This window comes from Eubalaena glacialis, chromosome 19, assembly GCF_028564815.1.
Source record: "Eubalaena glacialis isolate mEubGla1 chromosome 19, mEubGla1.1.hap2.+ XY, whole genome shotgun sequence".
Taxonomy (NCBI): Eukaryota; Metazoa; Chordata; class Mammalia; order Artiodactyla; family Balaenidae; genus Eubalaena; species Eubalaena glacialis.
Window position 1 is genome coordinate 55,848,054 of NC_083734.1, and position 19,228 is coordinate 55,867,281.

Genomic DNA, 19,228 nt, shown 5'->3' on the forward strand with positions numbered 1-19,228 from the left:
ATTCCATCTGTTGGACCCAGAACATTGTGAGCAAGAACAAAATAATGTAGATCAAGCATCTAGCAGAGCAGAGGCTCATAGTGGCCCTCTGAATAATACATGTTTACTAAATGGCCTCTTTTCTAGTTGGCTCTTGTGAAGAATCCCAGAACCCTAGTGTAAAGGAAGAGCCTTTTGAACCCTTTACAGATAAACTTGTTATAAAATAAATAAGCTTGTCTTTTAACTTTTAAAATCATTTTCACTTTTTAAACAACTTAATTAGAGTTCTGTGGGTTTTTCAGAGTTGATAATTAATAGCATGAAGATATTTTAAAATTCTAGATGAAAATGTAGAAGAAAGGGGAAACTTTAGTCATATTTTCTCAGTAATGCCTATGTTCTTTTCAGTTAGAGTTTTGAATGAGATTAGAAGAGTGTAAAAAAAAAAAAAAACCAAACAATCCTTTTGCAATCTACTACCTAGTTTCTATTTCTAACCTCTGATTGTTTGTCTTTCTTTTTGAGGCCAACTAAAATACTAATTTTAAATATGAAGCTTGTGTTTGTTTATTTTGGGTCAGATTTACCACAGTGACCTTGCTAAGAGAAGGCAGAGGGAGGAGGGCAGATTTAAATAGTCAATGGTTTTGCTTTTTTGTTTTTATATTTGGTTCTTGAAAAGTTTGTTCCAGAAAAGTTTTAAGTTTTAACCACTTTTAAGTGTGCAATTCACTGGCATTAAGTACATTCACAGTGTTGTGTGATTATCACCACTATTCATTTCCAGATCTTTTAATCGTTTCAAACAGAAACTCCGTAGCCTTTAAGCACTAACTCTCCATTCCCCCTACTCCCAGACCCTGGTAACCTCTGTTCTACTTTGTGTGGCTGTGAATGTGCCTATTCTAGGTACTTCCTATAAATGGAATCATGCAGTGTTTGTATTTTTGTGTCTGACTTATTTTACTTAGAGTCATTTTTTCAAGTTTCATCCGTATTGTAGCATGTACCAGAATTTCAGTCCTTTTTTTTTTTTAACTTTTAATTAATTAATTAATTATATTTATGGCTGTGTTGGGTCTTTGTTTCTGCGCGAGGGCTCTCTCCAGCTGCGGCGAGCGGGGGCCACTCTTCATCGCGGTGCGCGGGCCTCATCGCGGCCTCTCTTGTTGCGGAGCACAGTCTCCAGACACGCAGGCTCAGCAGTTGTGGCTCACGGGCTTAGTTGCTCCGCGGCATGTGGGATCCTCCCAGACCAGGGCTCGAACCCGTGTCCCCTGCATTGGCAGGCAGATTCCCAACCACTGCGCCACCAGGGAAGCCCCTCAGTCCTTTTTAAGGCTGAATAATATTCCGTTGTACACTTGGTTGGAGTGTTTTTAAACAGATTCCACCCTTATATCATTTCACTCACAAAAATGGTAATGCTAACTGATAAGAACTGAAAACAAACAAAAACCTACCATTAATTCCTTAATATCTAGTATCTAGTCCTCGTTCATATTTCCTAGGTTGTACCCAAAATGGGTTTTTACACTTGGTTTGTTCTAATCAGGATCCAGACAAGATTCACACTGCATTTGGTTAATGGCACTGAAGTCTGTAACGCTTTTGACAATTGAGGCATTTACCTTGGGCTTGTGTTTTTTGGAATTATTGCTAGTAACCACATATTTGTTGGGTATTGATGTTCCAAGGCAATTATTATTCAAAAAAACAATGGAACTAGACACTAAACTTTGGTTGTGGGCTCTTCCCAGTAAAGCAGGGTGTTACAGATGGGTGAGCGCTGGAAGCTGCTTGTGGAGTGACAGCAGGTTTTTAGTTCTCAATGAATTAAATTTTCTAAATTTTTTTTTTTTTTTTTTGGTAAAAGAATGCTGGTGTAGTTATTGTAGTCTTTTTGTTAAACACATGCCTGTGAACTGGAGTTTTTTAAAGAGTGTTCTTAATTGCCTCCCCCTCCCCCTCCCCCTCCCTTTAGGCGTCTTGGTGCTGAATTGGGGAAGTCTGTGGTTTATCAAGAGACCAATGGAGGTAAGTTAAACTTATTTCTTAAACATCCTTTGTTCTCTAAACTCTGTTTAATCGGCTGGCATGTTTTTAAAAGGCGAGTGTTAATCATGTTTAACACAGAAATGCGTTTCTCTGTTAACAGTTGGGGCAGAGGGCATTCTGTTCGTCCCTCTAAATCTTGACTTCTTTGCTCCTCCTTAAAAGTCTCCTTTCCTCCCGTTCCAAGATAATGCAAATATCCTGTCATTTTAGAATGAGAAAAAGGAACGATGTAGAGAGTAAGTTTTTTCTTCCATATTGTGCTGTATTTGATAAGTACTTTTTACATTTATCTGTTTCATTAGGCCATCAAATGGCATTAAGTGCAATCAGTACTAGATAGTAATGACTTATTTAAAAACCTTCCTTGAGTTAGTTTTATCTCTCATTTTTTTCTCTCAAGTCTTGTCGACGCTCACCCTGGGTTAGTCACCCATTTTTGCCGCCGCCTGGGTTTCTGGGGAGAGCTGGAACATTAAATGATATTGCTTGAAGGCACTTGTTGATAGCCAGTGTTCCAGGAATGCAGCAGCATCATAAACCCCCCGGTGGGTTCCAGAGTATAATGTCGTCACTCATTGCTAAGACAAGTTCCTATAAAAACAACTTGGAATTATTTTTGCAAAGTTGAAGGCCTTGGATTCATGTTTTTGTACTTGCTTTTCTCTTTCCAAGGTATAACTGTCTATGGTATAACTAGCTTAACAGGAGATAATTAAGACAAAATTGATGTTTGGGAAGCTAAAAAAGCAAAGTATCGGAAGAGGGAAAGATAGTTTAATGGGTAGTAATGGAAAGCACACGTTCCCGGGGTGTGTATAAGTTACACGTGTGTTATAATTAACCCCCAGAAACCCTTCATCCAGCTTCCACACTCACAACTTTTAACTTGGTGACTTGAGAAATTTTCCTGCCAGGACAAGTCAGGAGATGCTGGTATTTAAAAACCTGAAGATGAGTGCAGATAGGTGAAATAGCCTGTTTAACAGTAATGAATTTCCTTCATTGTGATGGCATTTGGGTTTCTCATAAATGAAGCACTGGAGGAAAAGAGGGTGGTTTAGGGAAGACCTTTTTCTCCATCCTCCCATCCCTGTTCCAGGCCTCCTAGCTCTCTCTCAAGCTGTCAAAGTAGCTTCTTAACGGGTCTTCTTACCTCCATTTTCAGCCTCTCTAGTCTGTTCTACTCACCTGCATCAGGATATTTCCAAAATGCAAACATTTTTACTTACTACTGTTTAAAATTATATAGGCCATGGTCCAGTCTCCTTAGCAATTACGTGGGGCCCTTTGGGTTCTGAGTTCTGCCCATCTCACCTGCTTCGTCCTTCATCACGTCCGTCAGCACGTCTTGTGCGCTCTGATTCAAAAATCCATTTGAAACCTGCCTGCCTCTCACTACCTCCACTGCAGCTGCTCTGGTCCAGCCCGCCATCTGTCGCTTGCCTGCACTCCTTCAGAAGCAACTGGAGTGGCTCCCCCAAAGCAGCCCTTCTTGCTTTGCCACCGTTGTCTTCACACAGTAGCCAGTGATCACACGAGTCCTCCAGTGGCTCTCCTGTCACCCCTTGGAATAAGATCCAGACTCCTGTATGGTGTGGTCCTGGTCAGCTCCCTGACCTCCTCTCTGTCTCTTTCTCCTCTCTCACTGTGTTTCCGAGCGCACAGTGGCAGCCCCACTCTGCCCCACATCTTTGCGTGTTCTGTACTCCGTTCCTCACCGTATATTCCAGTCTGCAGCGAGGCCATCGTTCCCAGGCCTCTTTCTCTTTTATCGTGGCTGGTCTTTCTCCTGCACATTGGCCTGGAGAGTTTGCCAGCCTTTGGCATTGCATTGTCTCTCCTGAGTCAGTCTTTGTCCGCTTGGTCCAGGTCCCCCACTTTGGGACCCCAACTCAGGGCCTGGAACAGAGGAGGCATCGGCCTTTGTTGAAAGAATAATAAGGATATTAACTTTTGGCCTCTTAATTCACTGTATACTTTTCCCTAAGCATCTTGTGTTTATTTAGTGACGGATATTCTTTTCTGGACCCTGAGATTTTATGTACACTTGTTTGTTGCTTTTGCCTTCTAGTCTATTTTGGCTTATTCTCCCCTTAGCTTGACTATTCTTTACGTAAGTACATGCCATTCCGAGATCTCTTAAGAATTTATTTTGGTGCACTAAGCAAAGCATTGGTTTAGACTCACCTTTACTCCCTCCAATTGCTGCCTAATTATTGCACCATAAAGAGCTTTTCTTCAAACTGCAGAACATTTTTATTTTTCAGAAACAAGAGTTGAAATAAAAGAATCTGTTCGTGGCCAAGATATTTTCATTATACAGACGATACCCAGGTAAGAGTCAGCACTACTTTATCCCTCTTCCTCTAAAAATCTTATTGATGTAACTTATTATCTTTTCATATGAACAACAGTTCCATTTTCTTTAAATTATAAATGTGTTTGCACATTAAATGCTTTCCAAAATACTATATATATGTGTACACATATATGCGTGTGGGTCTATATATGTGTGCGTGTGTGTCTCTTTCTCTATACATATATGTGTATATATAGTCTTGGAATTCCTGCCGTGCTTGTCACACTATACTTAACTGTTATTGTTTACTTTTTTTTTTTTTAATTTTATTTATTTATTGGCTGCGTTGGGTCTTCGTTGCTGCATGCGGGCTTTTCTAGTTGTGGCGAGCGGGGGCTACTCTTTGTTGCGGTGCGCAGGCTTCTCATTGTGGTGGCTTCTCTTGTGGAGCGTGGGCTCTAGGCGCGTGGGCTTCAGTAGTTGTGGCGCACGGGCTTAGTTGCTCCGCGGCATGTGGGATCTTCCTGGACCAGGGCTCGAGCCCGTGGCTTGTGCCCACATTGGCAGGCAGATTCTTAACCACTGCGCCACCAGGGAAGCCCCTGTTATTGTTTACTTGATCATCTTCTCCAAGCTTTAAACTCCTCAAGGACAAAAATATCCTACCTCCATTTGCAGGAACCTAGGCCAGTGTCTTCGCTCAGCTCTCCTGGAAAGCCTTTGTTGTTGTTAAATGGTGGGTTTTATTTTGCACAGTGGCCCGTCTCTAGCCTGTCTGTCACAGATACCATCTACCACTCCTTCCCTCAGGGTGGGAGGACTGGCCCTGGGGGAATCCTGGCATACCTGAGCATGAACTTCCCTGTGAGGTTATCTCCTCTCAGCCCCTCACTGGGAATAGGGTTGATAGATCACGGGTGTCTTTGAAAAATCCAGACCTTCACGTCTTGATCGGTTTAGATTCCTGAGACCCTGTTAGTAATAAACGCGGCACTGGCTGCCAGCAGGGTGCGGACGCTTTACACGTATCATTTTTAATCCTTATGTGTCAGTCCTACATGGCAGCTCTTGTTGGCCTCTGTGATACTGTGATTTATGGTAAGAAATATGTACCTGGTCTTCCTTTCCTGGCACAGAGCTCCTAAAACCCTTGGAATATCCTAAGTGATAAGAGCAGTAAAGGTATCTTTCGTTATTCAGAACAAGCCCCTTTCAGTTACACCTGAGTTATGTGAGTGAGGTGATTTTTGGAAAGCCCCTGGATAAACACAGGACGGGGGCTGGTTGCCAGGGTAACCAACCTTGTGATTACTGGGTTGGTACTTTCAGCCCGGCCCCCCTGACCTCCGGGGAGGGGAGAGGGGCTGGAAGTTGAATCAGTCGCCAGTGGCCAATGATTTGATCAGTTGTGCATGTATAATGAAGCCTCCATAAAAAACCGAAAGGACTGGGTTCGGAGAGCTTCTGGGTTGGTGAAGACGTGGAGGTGCTAGGGGGGTGGTACACCCAGAAAGGCGTGGAAGCTCTGCACCCCTTCCCCTATACCTCGCCCTGTGCACCTCCCCCATCTGGCTGTTCCTGAGTTACATCCTTTATAGTAACCTGGTAATCTAGTGAGAAAACTGTTTTTCTGAGTTCTATTTATTTATTTATTAGCTATGCCATGAGGTATGCGGGATCTTAGTTCCCCAACTGGGGATAGAACCTGTGCCCTCTGCAGTGGAAGCACGGAGTCTTAACCACTGGACTGCCAGGGAAGTCCCTGAGGTTTTTTTGCCTTTTTTTTTTTTTTTTTTTTTTTTACTTTGCTCTAGCAAATTAATCGGAGCTGAGGAGGGGATCATGGGAACCTCTGATTTATAGCGGGTTGGTCAGAAGCACAGGTGACAGCCTGGACTTGCCCATGTCTGAAGTGAGGAAGGGGGCAGTCTTACTGGGCCCTTAACCTGTGGGATCTGATGCTTTGTCCAGGCAGAGAGTGTCAGAATTGAGTTGAATTGTAGGATACCCAGCTGGTGTCCCGAGATTCCGAGAATTACGTACGTGTGGGAAAATCCCCACACATTTGGTGACCAGAAGTATTCAGTGTTGTAAATGTACAGAGAAGGGAAAAACTGTTTTTCCTTACAGCCCCCTGTGAAGGGATTGAGAAAACTGGGTCTGAAGGAAACTGAGGACCACAGAGTCATGGAGTGAGTAATCTGAACCCAGGTATAACAAGAGTTTCCCTGTACACTGATAACTGGTAGATACTAAGTATTTTAATACTTTTTTCTGATCATAAAGAATAATGTTCATCTCTGCAAACACAGGCAGTATAGAAATGTGTATCAGAAAATAAAAATTCCCCAGCCCTCTGAGATAGCTAAATACCTGTTTGTTACTCTTTATTTGATAATGTGCATACAAATTTAGGCTCCATAATTCAGGTGATCCTCAAAACCAAAATAAAAGTAATTTTAATTTATCTGCATGGTTCAAGTTTCAAAAGGGTGTATGATGAGCCCTGCCTCTGCCATCAGCCACCCTGCTTCCCTCCCTGGATACGGCAAGTGTTACCAGGTTCTTAGGCATTCTTTTCAGAGACTCTGTGTGCTCAAGCAGTTGCTTATATGTTTTTCTTAATATTTACATAGAAGGAGTCTAATAGGGAATTCCCTGGCGGCCCAGTGATTAGGACTCTGTGCCTCCACTGCAGGGTTCTGTCCCTGGTCAGGGAACTAAGATCCCACAGGCCTAGCGGTGCTGCCAAAAAAAAAAAAAGGAACCTAGAAAAATGGTACAGATGAACCGGTTTGCAGGGCAGAAACTGAGACACAGATGTAGAGAACAAACGTATGGACACCAAGGGGGGAAAGTGGCGGGCGGGGGTGGGGGGGTGGGAGGACTTGGGAGATTGGGATTGACATGTATACACTGATATGTATAAAATGGATACCTAATAAGAACCTACTGTATAAAAAAATAAATAAAATTCAAAAATTCAAAAAAAAAGTGTAAGATACCTCTAAATTGATAAGTTAGCAATGATTCTAATATCTACCTAAAGTTTACTCAGAAATTATTCTTCTTCCCAGAAGAAAAAGACAGTTATAAAATAACCATACTTGTAGCCACATAAATTATGTTAACATTTTTTAAATATGAAATTTGTAGATTTGACTACATCATAATCACTGAAAAAATATAATTATTTTATTTATTTATTTATTTTTTAAAGTGAACACATGTCCAAGATTTTATTTGACTCATGGACCCAGTAAGATATTACAACTAGTTCAGACAGGAACTCAACATACCACCTTTACAGTCAGATAGGGATGCTGAAGTAAATTTGCAAATGGATGCAAAACTGGGCAATATTCATAGGGTTACAATTACTTGCATTTTACTAGATACAATTTGTATTTCTCTGGACAGAAATTGTTTGCATTACTATCAGTTTTCTGCAAATTCTACCTCTACAGAATTGTGAGATAGTCTTGTCAAGGACAAAGGTGGAGGGACTTCCCTGGCGGTCCAGTGGTTAAAGACTTCTCGCTTCTGCCACAGGGGGCATGGGTTCCATCACTGGTCGGGGGAACTAAGATCTCACATGCTGTGCAGCTCGGCCCAAAAAAAAAAAAAAAAAAGGACAAAGGTGGAGATAACCCAGTTGAAACCATGCACCTCAGATTGGGACTCAAACCCAGCCAAAACTCGGATTGGGACTTGAACCCACGAGGCCGGGACTTGAACCTGGCCAAAACCCACAGTCCTCCAACTGAGATCACACACCTGGTTTCAGAACTTAATGAAGCTCAGGTTCTTGATGTCTCATCGCAGAAAGAATTCAGTGAGAGACAAAGTGATAGATAAGAAGCGGATTTATTTAGAGAGAAACACACTCCACAGACAGAGTGTGGGCCATCTCAGAAGGTGAGAAAGGCCTATAATTATTTTTAAATATTTCACTTAGTCAAAAATTTTTCCTACCTTGAGGTCTTCTTTGCCTAGATGTACTTAATTCTGAAATGCTTCATCCACTTGTAAATATTTTCTTTTAGATCAATTAGTCAATACACTTAACATGCAGTAAAAAAAAAAAAAAGTCTAATACACTTTGCTGAACTTTTAAAAATAAAGCATTGTACCGTATCAATACAGAAAGAGCTACCTCATCTTTAAAAGATTCTAATTTTGAAACAATCACAAACTTCCAGAAAACTAGCCTGTGTGGTGCAGCCACTTTAGAAAGAGTTGCCAGCCTGGTGCCTCACCACCCCAAACACTTCAGGGTGTAATTCCTACAAACGAGGGCTTTCTCTTACACAACCACAGTGCCACCGTCAGAATCAGGATACTGAGACCTCTGTATTGTCACCACCTAAGCCTCAGACACCATCCCCGTGTCATCCGCTGTCCCCCAGGGCTCTTCCTGGCACAAGGAGCCAGTTGAGGCTCAGGTAGCACTTAGTTGTCTGTGTCGTGTCTTCTGGACAGTCTGGAACCATCCCTCGGTCTTTCCTTGACTTTGAGAACTTTGTCCCTTTTGAAGACGACACTTTGGCCAGTTTATTTTGTCGAATGACCCTCAGTTTAGGTTTGCCATATTTCATTATGGTGGGATTCAGTGGAGCTGTGTTCCCATCTTGTCTTCTGCGGCTTCATACTGTGTTCTGTGGACACACCGAAGCTTATTCAGCCCGTCGCATATGCTGTGTCTCTAGTCTTGTGCTCGCCAACTGTGGAACATCCTGTATGTGCGTCATATTGCCCGTGTTTGGGGTGTGTCTGTACGAAGATTCCAAGAAATGCGATTGCTGGGTGTGAGGATCCATGCATTTGTAGTATTGATAGATGTGGCTGCATCGATAGACACTTGAAATATTTGTGGTATCGATAGATAATTCCATATTGCCCTCCATGGAGGATCTACTAATTTATGTTTCCTCCAGCAATTTTGGTTTTGTACTGTTTGTCTCCTGGTGACGGGAATCTTTCCCCATGCTTTTGTTTGACACTGCATCTTAGGAATGAGGGGGAAAGCCTGCGGGGCTTGCGTAGCCCTAGAAAATGTGTAGTCAGAGAGCTTTGACACTCGCCTTGGCTGCTCCCTGGCCTTCTGTGCTTATCCTGGCTTTTGTTGGTGGTGAATAGTAAGGTTGCATTGTCACCACTTTTTTTTTTTACCTCTGAATTCTTGAGTTCCTTAGGGTATAGGACAGAGCTGCAGGTGACCCTAGATCCTTGGCTTGGCCTCTTTAGACTACTGAGAGCCTTTTACTAGTTTATTGAGGGAGAGAGGACAGAACCTCGACCTTTGTCGCCATGGACGGGCCACCTTTGTCACTCATCCTCCAGGAAATACGGGGGTCTGAGTCCAAAGGCAGTCGTGGTCAGTGAAGTCTCTTTACTCTACCCTAACTGAATTTATGACAGCAAAAGAATGTGTGTCCTGTCAGGAATTGTTTATTTTTAAGGAATCTTAGCCTTAATTCACAGGTCTGCACCTCAGCCTGGAATTTGAGCTCTGACTTTGAACTCATCTCTAGGACAAGAGTTAACTTGGTTGTGGTCAGTTGTGTGCCAGCACATGAGCAGCTGTGCTCTTGGTAGCTTTGTTCTGTTCCGTGTAATCAGGGATCATCCCTGAGTTGGGGGAGGAACTAAGAGGTTATGACCTTGTCTCGTCAGAGACCCCATTGTGTCAGATATTCCTGGATGCTGTTAGTGACCTAGTGACCGAGGACTTGATGAGCTGCCTTCCGGCTGTGTGTAGACAGCTGACGTCCAGCTGTTGGAGAGCCAGGGTGTTGACCAGTGTTCATTTTCATGATGAGCTGCGATGGTCGAGGCTTTGATGCCTTTGTGAAAGTATAATCTTTTCCAATCAATTTCTTAATCATAGGATTGACTTAGCAAGACCGAATTAAAAAATTTTTTTTATATTGGAGTGTAGCTGATTTACAATGCTGTGTTAGTTTTTGCTGTATAGCAAAGTGAGTCAGTTTTACATACAAATATATCCACTTTTTTTTAGATTCTATTCCCATATAGGTCATTATAGAGTATTGAGTAGGTCCCTGTGCTATTCAGTAGGTTCTTATTAATTATCTATTCTATACATAGTAGTGTGTATATGTCAAGGATTAAATGTTTTTATAGTACATCTCTGAGGCTATCGAGTATTCTAATTCCTGTACTTTTATTATGAGTTCGGGAAGTAGGGAAGAGATATAATAATGATAGTAATAGCAGACTTTGCTGTGGCTGGTGTGTGAAGTTGGTGACGTGTGTGAGGCTGAAGGGCTTCAGGTGGATCATCCCCTCCACCAGTCACCACCCTCTGAGGCAGGTGTCATCATCACCCCCTTTTATGTCCTCTAACCACAGATTTCCACCTTGGGGTATCATTGTGCACTTGTTAATGCATGTAGGGTAGAGGGACGGCTATATCCCTAATTTCCTTTTTGTTACAATACATCTCCCTCCCTAGTTTTAGTTCAGACTTCTTTACCACGTCATAAACAGTGTAAGTTCGCAGTCTATTGGCACGGCAAAATAACGCTCAATATTAACAGCCCTGTCCTGGGATCTTGAGACAGCTTGCGGTTAGTCTTCTTTGTGGCAAGAAGTTGTGCTTTATCTAATTCTTGTTTTCCGTATCTCATGGTAACCAAGAATGCAGTAGAAATATTTAGTACATGCAGTTTAGAGTGATCCTGGGGCAGTAATACATACGGAACTTTACAACGTGCAGGTGTTTTCCAGGGAAAGGACAAATTAACGTGGAAAAATTGAGTTGGTTAATGGCTAATTGGGAAACATTTGTAGGTTTTTTTTCCCCACTTGTGCTTAGGATACTCGAAAATTTGAACAAAGGAAGAGGTAGGGAGCAGTCCATGGAATTGCAGCAGAGAGAGTGAATCTTGTAGAATAACCTTGACAGCAATTTTACGCACTTACCATATGGAAAGGTTTCTTTTTGAAGGAGCAGCGCAGATTTACATGGTGCTTTTGAAAACCAGAACCGTGTCCTGAAGATGGTGCAATTCCCTTGTGGTACTTGTTTTGAGATTATTGAGAAGCCAGAATTGTCTTCCTTGTGAAACCGTGCACCTCAGATTGGGACTTGAACCCACGTGCCAGGACTCGAACCTGGCCAAAACCCACAGTCCTCCAACTGAGATCACACACCTGGTTTCAGGACTTAATGAAGCTCAGCTTCTTGATGTCTCATTGCAGAAAGAATTCAGTGAGAGACAAAGTGATAGGTAAGAAGTGGATTTATTTAGAGAGAAACACACTCCACAGACAGAGTGTGGGCCATCTCAGAAGGTGAGAAAGGCACCAGGGTGTGGGGTTGTCAGTTTTTATAGGGGTGGGTAATTTCATAGGCTAATGAGTGGGAGGAGTATTCCAGCTATTTCAGGAAGGAGCGGGGATTTCCAGGAATCGGGCCACCGCCCACTTTTTGGTCCTTGTGGTCAGGTCTTGGAATTGTTATGGCGTCTGTGGGTGTGTCATTTAGCTTGCTGATGTGTTACAGTGAGCATATACTGAGGCTCAAGGTCTAGTGGAAGCCGACTTGTCCGCCATCTTGGACCCATTTGGTTCCAATCAGTTTCTGTCACGTCCTCAGGCTATGTCATGCTTTCAGCGGTTGTGCTCTGCCCCCTCCCTCCTGTTTCACCAGTGGTTCCGTTTGGTGGTATCAAAGCAAAAACATCGTCACCTTGCGGTTCCTGTATCTCTTAGGATGATGGGGACTGGAGAGGTGAAATCTGGAGAAAGGACAGAGAGAATGTCTGTGTGCGCGTATCCCATAAAAAGGGTTATTGGGTTTGTCACAGTAAACTATTTTATTGCTGACTACAGAATATTTTAGTGACAACTAAATTTAGTTAATTTAGCAGGGAATTTAGTTTTTTAGTACTCTCTGCTATAAATGGTTATATAGATTGTCAGTTGAAGCAAAACACACAACCTAAAAGTTGCAGGTTAAGTTTTATTTGGGGACCTTACTGGGCACTGTAGCCCGGAGGCAGCCCCTCAGAGGGCTCTGAGAAACTGCTCCAAAGAGGTCAGGGCGGAGCCAGGATGTATGTGAGGTTTTTGCTGGAGCATCACAGGATGACTGCTGACCACAAGAGCAGGCATCTCAAGTTCATGATTCTAGTGCTTTTCTGTACTTGGGAAGATGCAAGGATCTGCGGTCACTGAAATTAGTCCTTAGATATGCATCTTTCTATCTAGGGCAGGTATCCAAGGCACACAATGCTGCTTATTTCCCTCCATCCTGAATTCCCCTCGGGGCTTGCCTTCAGTGGGCAGTGGCAAGTGGCTTGATCCTGGTGGAACTGGGATGGCAGGCAGCATCCTTTGTTTACTGGAATGGCAGGGAACATCCCTGTGCACAAGGCAAAGGAATGTATCTTACAGATTTTTCTGTTGAGGAGGAGAGGATGTTACCTAAAGTAATAAGGCTGATTTTAGACAAACAGAATGAAGCTTAGACATCGAAATGAGTTCAGTCACCTTTAGAGCCGATGTCCTGAGATATAATGTAGACCTTTTTCTGGTGCTGCCGTTGTTCAGAGTTTCTTGGGAATTCATCTTCTGGATGTATCTCAGGAAGGGCCGGATGCAAGCGATGTGTAGGGCAAGGTATGCAGGAAGGGACACGGAGCTTTCACGCCACTCTCCCCAGTCTCTACACTGTCTCCAACCTGGAAGCTCTCTGAACCCCCTCCGTTTGGCTTTTTACTGAGGCTGCATTACATAGGTATGATTGATGATACCGTTAGCCTTAGGCGATTGTTTCAACCTCCAGAGGTCATGGGGATGGGACTGAAAGTTCAACCCCTCTAATCACGTGGTTTGTCTCCCTGGCAACCAGTCCCCTCCTTTAGGTGCAGTCCAAAAGTCACCTCCTTAACATAACTAAAGACACCTTTATTCCTTTCAAGGCTTAGGAAATTCCGAAGGTTTTAGACGGGAGCTTGGTGCCCGAAATGGGAACCAAATACATATTTCTTATTATAAATCACAATATCACAGGGTGGTACTCAAGGAGTTTCCAAATGTACTGAGCATTGGAACTAAGTAAAATAGATATGAAGCTTACAAAGTGTTTTTTGAAGGACAATATTCATGTTTTATGTTACAAGTTCTAGTATGGTGATGTAACATAAGAAGACGCATTAAAAGAACATTACAGCTTATTTGCTGCAGGGGATTCATTGTTGGAGATGGGGACGGGGTAAATCGTACTCCTGTTCTCAGTACTTGCATCTGTGGTGTTGGTCTGTCTTTGCAATTTTAATTGATATGTATAGACCATGTCTGTTTCTTTAACTCTCACTCGTTTTTGTCTATCGAAAATGAGAGAACAGTCAGGGCTGCGTTTAATATAAGATGTGATAGTCTTACGGAAGAGAAAAATAGTTGGTAAACAGTTAAGATTGTCCTACTTAGATACAAAGACTACAGGCACTAGCCAGGATGTACTTGGAACAGTCTCAGGGAACAGATAAACAAAGCAGAGGCTGCCAGCCAATTTCTCTTCGCCCTGCTAGCCCACAAAATAACTGCTTGGTATCCAATTTGTCCAGTGTCCCTCAGTGAATGGGTAAAGCCGTTGTGACAAAGGCCCTTTTGTTGCCTTCCTGACCAATAAGGGGTGGGGCGGGGGACGCTTTCCTTAGCTGCGGGCTAGAGAATGTTGACTCCCTTGGCATAGGGCATTAGGAAGAGGAAAAAGTAAAAAATAAAAACCTCAGGAGAGAAATTAGTAATTAGCGGAAAGAAAGTTACTCTGAAATCAAGGCTCCTCCCAAACTGTTCCTCTTGTTACATTAATGTCTTACCATCTGGCCTTCCCTTGTGTGCTATCCAAACCTCGTGTTGTGTGGTTGTGTCTTATAAATGCTATCACAAAGCCAGCTAGAAACGCATGACCCAGATAGATACTCTTCCAGGATCTGTTTAATTAATTTTAACAGTTATTGTTGGCATTGGGATCTGGTGTAAGAAACCACCAGGTCCAGTGGAGCTTTTATAATGCCACACGTTGCATCACACAAGTGGAAGGTTAAGAAAGCTCTTATTTTATTTCTAACGTTGACAAGCAGTCTGTATATGGAAGAGGCTTTTGCTACGGTGTATAGGATGCCTGTTGTTTAGATACGGACTCCTGAGTTACCTATATTCTGTGCTCTGAGTACTGTGCAGGCTTCCAGCTCAACCACCAGAGCCCACAAGGCATCAATGTAGATGATCCGTTGTGGGAAGGGAAGCTCTCCCCTCTGGAATGAAGGATAAGTGTTTGGGAAGGGGAACATTCTTAGGTGAGTTAGCTGTGCTCCTTTTTGGGACAGATGATTACAAGGGTGATCGCGGGGGCGGTCTCTGGCCTTCCCCCAAAATGAGGTCGGCCTTGCTTACCCTGTTATCTCCCCACCTGACACACCTAACACAGTGCCTGGTGCAAGGTGCTCAATAAATATTTGTTGAATTGATGACCCAGGATGAAAATTGTTGAAAAGTGCTGAAAATAGACCAAATATTATGAATTCCTAAGTACCTTGGAGGTGTTTGATAAGTGTTTTGTCCTGATTATACCAAAAGGTCGTGTGTCCTCTGACCTTTTGATGGCAGACTTGGGACATTATTAATTTGGGAGCACGAGGGAGAAGAATGTACCACTTTATTTCAGAGGAAGAAATGGCAGCTGGAAAGTAACGTCACCTGTCAGCAATGCAAAAGGCATGTCTAGGTTGACAACTGCATCTTGAAGTTGAGCCCAGAATCAACTCTGCCTACCCCGTGGGAGAAACAAACATAGAAACTTATGACAGAATCTTGAAATAGTTGTGAAAAATCCAAACTACAAAGGAGAGGTTGGAAGTTCCACCAGTTGAACGTGGGTGTGGAAAACATTGTCAGAGTGAAAGGATGTCTTTGCCTCGCTCACTCCAGGGGCACAGGTGTAAACATAAACTGGAAGAGACTGGGGGAAAATGGCCTGACTGTCCTTCAAGCTAAAAAGCATTTCGCGATGAGTATTTCATTCCACCACTTACTCAGCAAGCATTTATTAAGTCTCCGCTATGTTGATGGCAGGCTTTCCATTTTGCTACAGATCAGATAATTCAGAAACTGTGTCATCTGAAGAGCCTACCCCTCACTTGGGTGGGAACTAGGACGTGGGAAATGATCTTCTTTATCTGGGGAAGGCAAGGGAGATACACTCCTGACGCAAAAGAGAGGCTGTTTGAGGACACTTGGATAATCCAAAGAGGAGTAGGAGGACGCTAGAGAGAGAGGGTAGAGCTTTGGAAGGTCATCCTGAAGGATTTCAAGGCCCTTAACTTTAAGGGCAGAGGCCACCTTATGCTGTTTTGTTTTTTTTTTTTTTAGTAAATTTATTTATTTTATTTTTGGCTGTGTTGGGTCTTGGTTGCTGCGCGCGGGCTTTCTCTAGTTGCAGTGAGCAGGGGCTACTCTTCATTGCAGTGCACGGGCTTCTCGCTGCAGTGGCTTCTCTGTTGCGGAGCACGGGATCTAGGCGCACGGGCTTCAGTAGTTGTGGCACTCAGGCTCCATAGTTGTGGCTCGCGGGCTCTAGAGCGCAGGCTCAGTAGTTGTGGTGCACGGGCTTAGTTGCTCCACGGCATGTGGGATCTTCCTGGACCAGGGCTCGAACCCGTGTCCCCTGCATTGGCAGGCGGATTCTTAACCACTGTACCACCAGGGAAGTCCCCACCTTTTGCTTGATCAGCCTTGGCAAAGGGTTAGCAGTCAGCATTCATTAAAATTTGGAAATAGCCTTTCCTTTGAATACCTTTCAGATTCATATTTCCTTGTCTATCTGGGTAATCTTTGTTAGGAATCTATGTATCTCAAGGAAAGAAGGGATGGGGGAGATATTTGGAAATTAAGTTCCAAAGTCTCCCCACCCCTCACCCTTCTCCCCACTCCCAAAAGAAAAAAAAGAGACCAAATTCTTTATGGTTACGGCAGCTAAATACAAGGGCAGGTGGGTTTCCCTTGGTGTTCCCAGGAAAACGAGGTGCTAGCACTCTGGCCTGAGTTCAGATCCCGGGGATGGTGCCAGCAGGTGTGGGTTCACTCTGGTCATCAGCAGTCACTGCCTGCTTCACCTGCCACTCCTGTGACCGTGTCACTGACAGAAGATCGAGGCAAAGGTGAGAGTGGATAACCTTGTGTGAATTTAAGTAACCTCACATGAAAACTGGAACTCAGACAGCTATAAAGAGGAGTTAATGAGCTTTCTCCTCTACTCAGGAAGTGCCGTCGTAAGCTAGCGTGCTGATCCACGTAACATCATTCTTGGCAGCCCAGGTCAGATTGCTGAGGTTGAGATCTTTGCCAGGAGTTAATAAATGAAATTAATCCAAAAGTGCAAATCTCATCTGTTTCAGAGACGTGAATACAGCCGTGATGGAGTTACTGATCATGGCTTATGCACTGAAGACTGCGTGTGCCAGGAATATTATCGGCGTCATCCCCTACTTCCCCTACAGCAAGCAGAGCAAGATGAGGAAGAGGGGCTCCATCGTGTGCAAGCTCCTGGCATCCATGCTGGCGAAAGCCGGTGAGTGCGGCTGGCGCCCCGGGCCCTGCGCCGTTGCTTGGGACCGTCCCCTGTGCCAGATTAGTCCATACCTCAGGTAGCTGGTTGGGGACCTGTTTTCTCTAAGTGTTGTTCAGTAGTTACTTTGTCTTACTTCCTTTTGCATAGTTCTGGTTAGGGATATGTGAGCTTAGGTGTCAATTCTTTTTCTGTTCTCTTTGTCCTCCTTCAGAGTGACCTTGTCTGCTTCAGGGCTTACTTCTCTCATCTTGGACTTTTTCCTCATTCCACCTTCTTTTCCATTTCATCTTATCATCATCGAAACTTCAACTGGCGATCTTGGCATTCGGATGTGATCTTTTGAGTTTCAGGTCTAGACTTATTCAAACCTTAGCTAAATTCTGTTGATGTACATAATAGTAAAACTGGATTTTTCCTTTACTACTTCTTCAGCTTATATACTCTTTTTTTTCCCCCTCCCCAATTGTCTTTCTGTATAGCAGATCATTTTCATTGTGTGTTTGTGTAGTGGTGACATACTTTATGGCCTCTAAATCAAATGTAATAGCCCTTTACAATTAATGGGATTTTATTTGCCGCATGTTTATTTAAAAACTCAAATATATATCTGAGTCCTGAGAAACACATTTGAATTCCATTCTCTATAAAAATGTGTAATGTTTTTGGAAAGAACAAGTAATTCTGCTGCTTCGCTCTGGAAATTTTTCAGTAACCTTGGCCATTTGCCATGTATTTATATGTGTACCTTTTTTTTGCTTAGCACTGTTGATTATAAGAGTGTGTTTTCATTGTTTTTCTGTACTTGACCCATTCTCTTTGGACATATACACGTGTTTCCAAACTCTTCAGTGTCTTATCATTGTGTTTGTGGATTTCTTTCCTTCTAGTATATATATTACTTTGCTTTTGCTTTCCTATTCCTTCTGCCTTAATCCACAGTCCTTTAACATTTCTTCCTAGATTCTTTAATCGAGGCCTATTTTTTTTACATCTATTTTTGCTCTAGTATTTAATTCCATGTTTATATTTTTGCTTCTACCTGGTTTTTCTTTTCCCAATGTTCAGGCCTAAGCTAATGATGATAGTAGAGGAGAGCACTGTTTTTTAGCTTTAGTGTTTTAATCCATGTGGAAGGTTATAGGCTCCTTTACATCAGGCTTAACATTGTCTTCAGTTCATTAAGTTTTGTTAAGATTGCAAATAAGGTCTGTAACGAACATGCTTGTTCCCAGTACCCCCCTGCCTTCAGTCTTCCGTTAGGAAAGAGGCATTGGGCGTCTAGTTTGTGTCCACTGTAGCCGTTAACTTGTAGGGGTGAACTTTGTAATTTTTTGTTTTAAAATTTCAGGTTTAACTCACATTATCACTATGGATCTTCATCAAAAGGAAATACAAGGCTTTTTCAGCTTTCCTGTGGACAACCTTAGAGCCTCACCTTTCCTGCTTCAGTATATCCAGGAAGAAGTGAGGAGCATCAGGAAATAACCCCATTGTCCTCAAAAGAGACCCTATGTAGTTTTTCTCTGGTACCAGATTTCAATATTGAAAGGCACATCCAATGATCAAATGATCTTTCCCTTAAGTCTTAATGCCTGAGTCATTAAGTCAGATATGGTCAGCATTTAGGCACAGAGGATAGTATTTTTTAAAGAAATTAAAAATGGATTTCCTTCTAAGTATCTTTAGCAATTTGCTTATATTTTCTAAAATGAAGGTTTTAGGAATTAATTATTTTTTATCTTCTTGATGTAGCAGACTTTGGCAATGATGCTAATTGATAAGGGTTAAAAAATGTTAAATGAGTGAATGAAATTCTAGCTTGTTTGCTAGTATGGATCATTGTTATAAGAGGAAAAAAAATGTGTTGCCAGCACCCAGGTGTTATTTTTTTGATACCTTTTCAGTATTTTCTTATTTTTCCTCCAAATCTAGATTCCAAATTATAGAAATGCAGTCATCGTAGCTAAGTCTCCTGATGCTGCAAAAAGGTAAATAAGCCAGACATTTATACACATCCCTTTTGGGTGTTTCAGAATCCGAGGTCTGTCTTAATATGGCTTGTGAAAACTCATCAGCTCCAGCATTCCCCCAAAGCATTGTCACACCCCAAACCACAGCTTTACCTCTAGTTTCCAAGCAACACGAGCATTTCTTGGAATTACTCATTTTTCCCCTGGGAGAAAATGAAGTTCTTCCTTCAAGTTCTCAGGAAAAGGAAAACAGGAAGACTGTGAACGCCTTTGAGACAGTGGTTTTTGAGACCTTTTTGAACAGAGTTCTTCTGAAGA

At 42.7% G+C, this 19,228-nt stretch overlaps 1 protein-coding gene across 1 annotated transcript in view; it reads left to right on the top strand.

Annotated features, from left to right (window-relative positions):
* Positions 1 to 19,228, top strand: part of PRPSAP1 (phosphoribosyl pyrophosphate synthetase associated protein 1) — a 31,145-nt gene that overhangs the window by 1,457 nt on the left and 10,460 nt on the right. The window contains exons 2-6 of the mRNA XM_061175264.1: positions 1,967 to 2,019; positions 4,308 to 4,374; positions 16,768 to 16,940; positions 18,289 to 18,404; positions 18,873 to 18,928. Of these exons, the coding sequence (XP_061031247.1) occupies positions 1,967 to 2,019; positions 4,308 to 4,374; positions 16,768 to 16,940; positions 18,289 to 18,404; positions 18,873 to 18,928 (465 nt within the window). The remainder of the gene's footprint in view (positions 1 to 1,966; positions 2,020 to 4,307; positions 4,375 to 16,767; positions 16,941 to 18,288; positions 18,405 to 18,872; positions 18,929 to 19,228) is intronic.